At 49.6% G+C, this 9,263-nt stretch overlaps 1 protein-coding gene; it reads left to right on the top strand.

Annotated features, from left to right (window-relative positions):
• The first annotated feature begins 4,592 nt into the window (after positions 1-4,592).
• Positions 4,593-8,443, top strand: GSTUM_00005719001 (uncharacterized protein). XM_002837799.2 has 3 exons: positions 4,593-6,230; positions 6,297-6,824; positions 7,251-8,443. The coding sequence occupies exons 1-3, from the start codon at positions 5,499-5,501 to the stop codon at positions 7,833-7,835; spliced, it is 1,845 nt and encodes a 614-aa protein (XP_002837845.1). The 5' UTR covers positions 4,593-5,498; the 3' UTR covers positions 7,836-8,443.
• Positions 8,444-9,263: the final 820 nt, after the last annotated feature.

Below are 9,263 nucleotides of genomic sequence, written 5' to 3'. Positions count from 1 at the left end.
AAACGGGTGACAAACCCCACCCCAACCCACAATGGAGCGGCGCGCGCACTTACGCAGGATTTGGGTCTTCATGTCGCATCACTCGATAAATTCGCGAACCAATTATGGCTATGATACATCAAAGAACCAAAGGGCAGGAATCACCAACACCGCTCTGTATCGTACACACCCCATCACGAACAATTTCCAACCAGAAGCCGTTACCCAATCGAAAACGCACATTGCACATTCCCTTCATGGTCTCCCCGGCGCTGTGGTGACAAAAAAAAGCTTGGAACAGAGATCACATAGTTATCGGACGCTTCTCACGCACTCAGTTTTCCACCATACCGGTGTTATTATTTATTTGTTTCTTCGCCCTTTCCTTTGGTGGCCTGGCGTTCGGCAACTGCGCTGCCGGTGCTAAGTGTATGATTGAAGCACAATGCGGTAGGGCCTGCGTCTTGAGAAAACCAAGTTAAACCCACCTGGTATTCTACCTTGCATCCCCTTCGCCGCTGCCAGCACTGACTTGTGCGAGTGCTCGCACATTTTCTCTCACCTTTGCGGTTTTCAATTCAATGTATTTCCCACTTCCAAACGGGAAAGAAAAGTAAGATACCTGCCGCAACGAACAATAGCCCCCCAAATTAGGAATGGTCATTCACTGTACAGGTAAGACTGCTTTGGAGTCCGTGCGTGCGAACCCGTGTAATACGGGAGGTTGTGCTCAAACCATGCATTTCATACATTTCCTGTGAGTGTGTACGAGTACTCGAGTATGAGTATGTAATCCAATTCGGTTCAGCCCTCGGAGCAGATGAGTCGAGACCTTGTCTTATGGTGTCCTGTCGCGAACCTGTCGCGAAACCTGGACTGTGTATTTCTGTTTGCGGGGGGGCCCTTTTCTCTCTTGTCCTATCCTCGCTTTGGTGGCGCCATTCCCGAGGAAATCTTTTTTTTTTTGGCATACGGCACCGGGTGTAACTGTAGGAGTACGAGTACTTGTAACTGGATTCCACGTTCGTGGTGCGGGGTGCCGGCGCTGGATGTTTTATGCAATACATCGTTGGTTGTCGGTTTTCGCGATTCCCAAGAGTTATGGTGCGAGTTCTATAATCGGGTTAGATGAGGGGAGCATGGTGATATTTATCTGAGAAACGATTAAAAGGGTGATTATGGGTGGGAAGGTTTAGTTAGAGAGAGAGGGCGGTGCACCGGTAGTGCTGTAGGGAGCAGTGAATACATTACTGTTTCAACGCATCACGGCTCTCTCCTCGAAACAAAGCCCATCAATCCAGCGGCCAGCGAGAGATTCGTTTCCGCCATCCGGCACAACTCGCTCACTCCGCCTTCTCCTAATTTCGGCGGTTCCCGTAGGCACAGCCGCCAGGCTTTCTTGGGCGAAGGGAGAAGGAGCGAGAGAGAGAGGCGATCCAAATTCAGACACTGAACATTTCGCGCGAGGGAGTGGAGTACGGTATCCTCTCCCTTCTTTTCCAGAGCAGTTCCTTTCGACCGCTATTTATGGCACTTGACGAAGATCCTACGCCCGGAGCACCTAAAGTCAACGGGGAGCGGCGTTAATTACTGTACTAGCACAGCACAGTAGCCAGAGCATACAAGTGCTACTTGTAAAATAAATACTATTTGCTGTTCCCTGCAGTTCCAATATCCACACGATCTTTGTTTAATCATTACTGCATGTATTTCGGTAATTTACATACATCTAATTTGTTTCCCTCCCGGACTACCCATGTCGGGAGTGAAGTGTCGCCAAGGCCAGCCGTTGGCACACCATCCCTTATCCAGGTAAGTTCGCCCAGCCGTCGCGTCTCCCGGTCATTTTCCCCAACCAATTTGCGACGCGTTTTGAGGAACCACTATACACGAAGTCACGTGGGAGGAAGATAGGAACGTTCCAGCGCCCAGTTTTTTCCTTGGCCCTCGATCTTTTCTTCTTTTCTTCTTCTTCCTTCCCTTTCACCTCTAATCAGGCGCTTCGTGAAGGAATACTCGTCGCGGTTTGTCTATCGAACACGATTAAGAATATGACCATCCTTTCATTCCAAGTTAGGAGTTATCTCTTGCCTATCTCTTTACAGGAGCTAGCATTCACCCCCTCTCTTCAGCGTGGGTTGAAGTTTGCGCTGATGATAGTCTAATTGGCATTTCATTCCGACGGATGCGTTATCGGCATCTTGCTGATGAGTTTGGGGATTGACGAATCGCTCGATCTACATAAGCGATCAATAAAAAATGCAAAGAGAAAAGTGATATTAGAATTTTTTTTTTTTTCCTTTTCTGCTGTGATATTATGTTATGCGCGCTCCTTATCAAGTCTGTCAATAGAAGAATACCGGTCCTGGTGGCCAGTGTCCACAGAGGCGTTGTTTCCTGTTTCCTGTTTCCTGTTTCCTGTTTCCTGTTTCCTCTCTCTCAACCCTTTCCTTTCCCTCTTTCCTTCTCTTTCCCTCTCCTTCTTCACCAACCCATTCCATTTACCGTGCTCCTCCATTCAAGAAAAAAGAGAAAAGGAAGGGGGCAGATTGACTTTTTTGGGCGGATCGCGAGCGCAAGAGAGAGTGTGGCACTCCCCTTTGCGGCTAAAGATTCGTAGCGAGACTGCTGTTTCGCGGTGCGCCAATGGTTAAAGGTAATGAAGGTTGGCGATCCACAATCCGGGTGTAGAGGTCACTTTGGGAGCGGAGGATTGTGCATACAGTTGAGGTACATGGACCTAAGGCGGCCGTGGGGTGCTGTGCGTTTGTAACAGTAGCGGTATCGTATCATACAAGTACAGTACAGTACCGGTATGATACTATGGTGCTCGTATACTGTGCGCTCGTAAATTCGCGCCTTGAAAATAAAGTATGGAAATGCATAAAAATATCTTGATCGCGAGACTCCATTCTAAATTTACAATTTTCAATAAATTTTTCCCTCCTCTCGTGCTTTTCTTTTCTTTTCCCCCATGCGAGGAGTGCAAGCTTTTTGTGGAGGTGGTTCGCGCACTCGCGCACTGGGGGCGTTTTACTGGGATTGTATGGAGGAGAGGGAAGAGGGAAGAGTTCCAGGTCAAGCGAACGAGAGAGATACAGGGTGAGCATTTGGGGGGGGGTCTTACTTTGGATCGTGTGGTGTTGTATGGGTCGAGCAGTGGCGGCATTACTTGTACTGTACCATACCGGTACCGGTAATGTTCGGTGGAATACTCGTACACTTCCTTCCTGCGCTGTAGCTCCTTTCTTTCTAGCTTTGAACGGTTCGCACGTTCCCTCCCTCCCCTATGGGAGTCGGAGCGCCGAAAGGTCTTGGGGGGAATCATTGGGAAAGTACTCGTACTAGTACAGTAGTTCCCAGCGCCGATGGGCGAAATGTCTGCGTTGTTGGATGTAAATCCTTCGACCCTCGCACACACACACACACCCTTGACTTTCCTTGCTTCAAGGGAAAGGGTTGGCGAGGACGAAGAGGGACCATCCTATCCATAGAGATACCGGTGCCGTGACGAGGAACCGTGAGGAGAGTGAGAATGTATATGTGAGGGGAGAAGGGAAACTGGGCTCTTTAGCTTGCATAGGACAGTACTGTACATAGCCATATGGATATTGTGGAAACTGCGACAAGCCCGGTCCACTGTCGCCGTTGGAGATGGGATATCATGGCCACTTTTCCACGTTTGCGGGGAGATATCATACTCGTACAGTAGAATACTTGCCGTGATATCTATCACAGACACAGAGCAGACCCAGATCCAGACATACCGGGCGATGGATGGTGTGCGCTTCCTCCTCAAGCCAACCACTACGACCATTATCTCCACCCCTTCTCGCACCAGGAGGACCACCACCACCATTCACCACCGCAGCTTCAACTGACACAGGACGCTCTTCTCTGCTTCTGCTCGGTTCCTGGTGGTACTGCTTCTTCTGTTGCTACTTGCTTGACAAGCTGCATGCTACATACATAGCATTATTCCATTCGTACACTTCGTACTTACACGCTCTACTCATACTATCTTACCTCGAAAACCAGACCCTTCCTTACACGCTCCTACCGTCGCCTATCTACCGTACTTGTAGCTCTCCTTCCTCCTCCCAGTTGTCCGTCCGTGTTGATTCAACTCCCACTCCTCTAATACCCGCTTATTTCGTGGTCGCCCCTTCTCAAACTTCGTTCCTGATCACTGTGTGCCATTTCATACCTTGATTTTGAAGATATAGTCGCCTTCCTGTATTCACCTTTCGTTTCTTGGCCAGCTTGCCTTCGTCGCGGATTGTTCTAGTTTAGCTATTATAGTCCTTTGCCGTCTGAACTCCCCCCCTCCCCAAAACACTCTACTCTTCACTACATACACTGCCGTACCGGTACTCTACCCTTACTGTTTGTACTGTACGTTCCTGTTCTCTCCGCCAGTCGACTCTATTGCATTCGCTTCGTTCTTTCGAACCTATAAATTTATTTGTCTGCTCGTTGTCGTTGCCGTTGTCGTCCCCCCTCCGGATTTCTGTCCAGCAACTCATCCTCTCGCACCCACTACACACACACCACCCACATACACACACCCGCCCACCCACCCACACACTCTCTTGCCCTCACCCCAACCCTCTCTCTCCTCTCTCACCCTTTCAATCGCTTCCCCACCGGTGCAATCCGACAACGATTCATCTATTCCGCTCTTCTCTTCAAAATTTCACTAGAATCCATCTCCTTCCTCTTCTCGCCTTTGCTTTTCTCCTGTGCGCAGCGGACTGCTGAAAGCTTGCCCCGTTCTTTCGCCTGCTGTCTGGACTGTCCTATCGTCACTAACGACATCACACTACTTCTTATAACCCTCCTACTACCCTTGGCTTCCATCTTTCATTTCTCACTACTTGAGCGCTACCATCACCCCGCTCTTCCAGCCCCCCCATCCCATCACTCCCTAACCCCACTGCCTGGCCAAACATCGGATTCATTACGCTTCTGGCTCTGGGATACATTCGCTCCAGCTCTGCGCTCCGGACCAAACCATCATTTTAACAGCTCTGACCTCTGCACTTCGAGCGCCGAGCGCATCTCTGTGGCTGGGATCGAAAAAAAAAAGGTCTGTATACCGCACCCCGAATCTGCTTTGCCCTTATCATCACTTGTCCCATCTTGTCCCATCTCTCGTTTGGCATCATCGTCTATTCAGTGCTTTCGCCGATGTGTTCGTCAGTCGCTGGCACATTTGGCGGTTCAAACGGTGTTGAAAATCAGCAAGTTGTGGATCGCTTTTTCTCCACTTGTGGCTATTCCCCCCCCCCCCGTCCCCACATTTAAAATGTTTTTCTTTTATGCACCACAAATAGTTCTGTCCGCTCATTCGTTCATTTATATACTGACTGTTTGCACCCGGACCATCTATAGACATCGCTTCATTGATTCTCCTATCTACCCAACACTTTCAGGTTCGCTACTATCTGGGCGGCCCTACGAGTCCATTTCGGCCTCTCACCTTGCCGCTGTGAGCCTCTCGGATTCAACGGAACGCAATGAATGTCAATGCTCTTTTGTCAGAGGCTGCTCCAACAAATATGAATAACCGTACATACGAATACTCGGCGACATCAACGCCTTATCACAATAACGGCTCAATAATGACGCCACAGTCGCTTTCGCCGAGCACTGAGTGCAAGAATGTTCACTTCAGGTTCTGCAACTCGGAGCCGAAGACTCTTCACATCTATCCACATGATACTACGGATTCCATTACAACCACTGTCAAGAATATGTTTGGCATAAAACTACAAGACGAATGTGGCTTGTCATTTCAAGACCCGGAGGGGAGATATATGATCCTGAGGCATGAGAACTTTAGCGATGATATGACGGTCGATATAAGGGTCGAAGAGAATCCTGCCTCATATCCACAGTATAATCTCCGACACCCACAGATCATGTCTTATACTGGACCTGGGCCACGAGGCTCCTTCTCTGGTGGAAGGAGCGTATCCCCTAGCGCTGCACGAGGGAGGAGAAGCGCCAGTGCGGGTGGGCGCCCCAGGGGAATGAAGCGCCAAGCATCTCACCGAGGGGAAGAGGAGCATTATGATGAGCGCTTCCCACAAGGATATTATCTACAACAGCCCCCCCAACAGTTCTTGCCAGAGGAAGATGAGGAATCGGAATCGCGAAGCAGGATTGAACCGGTGGCAAGTGCAGATATCAGTTTGGACAATATTGTTGAGGGTTCAAGGAGGAAACGACCAAAATTCTCGTCTGATGTAAATGATCCTCTTGGTCTCCATTTGCGTTTGATCTGTGTTAACCTTAGGATTCCTTTTTTCCAGGAACTGCCACTGTTCCCGCCTCCGGCCCTTCCTAGACAAGACGGTTCCACATCGTCATCAGCCAGTCCTTCGCACCCTGCACCCCAAGTGACCACTCCTTATGGTAATCGAAATATCAGCTATCCACACCCCACACCGCCATCCACATATGGGTTCAGTGTTTCAAATGGTGGCCAACCTGCAGGCGCTTTTGGGCAGGCTCGGACCAATGGGTCCACCATTCCTACACCCGCTCCTACCGTCGCATCTTGCATTTCAGATGAAGACGTTGCGCTACAACTGATGCGCTTAGGGGAACTACCGAGTGGTTCGGCGACTATATCTACCCTTGATGAGACCGCACGTGAGGAAGATAGCTTTTCATCAGAGTGTGGTGAATTTGGCGATGATGGAAGAAGTGATACGGCTGAATTGCCCGATATGCCTCCTGGGGGTCCTGACGAGGGGCCAGGCAGTCCCATCATCTACCCGAGGAATCACAAAAAGTACAAAAGTTTGGATGAGATATTGCCCAGTTTTGATTCCACCGTACCAAGCGAAGATGAGTGTTTGCCCCCTATGGAAACACGGGCTCCACCGCAGCAGGAATCTGCTCCACCGCCCCCACCACCCTCTCTGCCACCGCAACAACAGCAGCAGCAGCAAAATCCACCACCACCACCACCTCCACAATACCAACAGCCAAAAGAGATACAAGCACAGCAGCGGGTTAAACATGAGCCATATTTTCACGAGGCCCATCGTGCTGTGACTGATGATGAAGATTGCGAAGATCATTTCGATGATGAGGCTGACGAGACCTATGTCGGCAAGGAAGAAGAGGAGGATGACGATGGAGACTACGATGAAGAGGATTTGGATGACATTCCGCTGAAGACATTACGCGGGAGGAAAACATCCTCGGCCCCGTCTGCCATACCCTCAACCGCGTTAGGTGCTGTGGTAAAAACCAAGCCATTGCCACTGCCGGCGCCGCTCCCACAATATCCCAAGGGCACGGTGAAAGCGGTCAAACGACAGCAGCCAACGCTATCAAGCAAGCCAAAGTCGAAGCCGAAGCCACGGTCGGAACACCACTGGCCTATCTCTCCAGCCTCACCACCGGCCAGTCGGAAGCCATCCGTGGCATCCGTAGCAAGCAGCAAAGCGCGCTCAAACATCATGACTAGCACCAACCCAGTGGCAAACGTCCACACACCAATGGTCCTGCTCGGTCAGCAGACGGCAACACCCGTGGATGAGAACAAGCTGCACACGCAGTACTTCCACAACGACAATAATAACAAGCTGGGGGTTGAAGAGCCGATTGTCAAGCCCCGGTGCCAGAGGTGCAGGAAGAGTAAGAAGGGTTGTGACCGACAGCGCCCGTGCCAGCGGTGCAAGGATGCCGGTATCCCCGCCGGCGAGTGTATATCGGAGGACGAGGCTGGGACGCGGAGAGGTCGGCAGGCTGCAGCGGCTGCGGCGAAGAAGGCTGCGGGAGGTGGTCTGGCGGGATTGAATAAGAATAAGGCTAAGGGGAAGAGAAAGAGGGTTTGATCTCCCATCACTCACTCACTACTCTTGCCTCGTATCATGGCAGCCTAGGAGATGATGGTTGGCTGTCGTTATGGGAAGAAATCAAGAGGCTCCTTTATACACTTAACCCACACCCTGTCTATCTATCCACCTGTCCATTTTGCTCGATCAGCTTCAGTTCACTCACACACTCTCTCCCGAAAAAAGGACCCCCTCGCTACCTACCTTTCTACCTGTCTGTCTCCTGTTTGCTGGTCGGCTGTTATCCATATGTTAACTTTAACTCCTTTTTACCTTTGTTTCCTCGAATCGCCAAAAAAAAAGGTTTCCTTCTCCTATTCTGTCTCGGTATGGGTTTGTCTTATCCTTTCTTTCACCTTCCTGTTCTTACCATCTTTTGCTTTCTCTCTCTCTTCTCTATCGTATCGGCTGGGATGGGTGGGTTGGTTTTTATCATTTCCTCATTTCCTCTTCCTCTGCAACAACAAAAACCTTTCTTTCCACTTTTCTCTTTCTTCAAAAATTCAATTCAACTCATTCCAATTCGATTCCTCAGCAATTTTTTGTAGCCAGAGTCCATCTATTTAGTCATTTTTTATTCTTTATTTATATTTTGCTTTTGCAACCCATTTCGTTTGCAATTGGTTTGTGAGGTGGCGGTATGGTTCTCTTGTAGTTTTGCGCTCTTGCCTGCTTGCTTCTGCTAGCAAGCCACTCCCTTCCTCCGACGGAAAGGCAGGCATGTAGGCAAGGTTAAAAATTGAAGGGTAACTTGGGAGTCATCCTAACCCACTGTTAAAGCTCTTTTCCCTTACTAAAAACAAAACCAAAACAACTTATTTGCCTGCTTGGCCGATAGTACCGTAAGAACTGGAATAATTGAACCTCGCATTAGGGCGTTGGAGCTACCTCTCCTGGTAAGGTCTGTTGTGTCTTTCTTTTTTATATGATGTCTTAGCGGAGGTTTGGAAGTCAATTTCTTTCCGGGTGATTCCCCCCTTTACCTGAAGAGGGGAATCCTGGGCGTCTTTTAGTGTGAGGTTCAGTTCTTCTGATATCAAGGGCAGGCATCCACTTGAGTTACAGCCACCCAGACAAGCTGGAGTCGCCGAGCGAACAACTATCCCACCTTGAGAATATCTGAGCACAGTACTTGTATAGCACGAGTATCATACTAGTTTCACTCTCAGCGAAAATTCTGCTTTTCTCTCTACATCATTTTGTGGGCTAGCAACACCGAATTGGGGAAAAAAGGGACTTGTCTCTTCGGCACGGAAGTGGCATCGTCTGCTTGATTCGTTGTCGTCGTTCTGTCAGATTCTTTGCTCGTTCTGAGGAAACCGGTTTGGTTCTATGATACCGGTATGATAACTACACGTCCACCAGCGCGAACACGACTACAGCAGGCGAAGGCTGGATGGGGGAAAAGGAAATGGACGGTTCGATTGC

This window comes from Tuber melanosporum (genome assembly GCF_000151645.1).
Source record: "Tuber melanosporum whole genome shotgun sequence assembly, scaffold_20, strain Mel28".
NCBI classification, from domain to species: domain Eukaryota; kingdom Fungi; phylum Ascomycota; class Pezizomycetes; order Pezizales; family Tuberaceae; genus Tuber; species Tuber melanosporum.
This window is presented reverse-complemented; position numbering and strand designations above follow the sequence as displayed.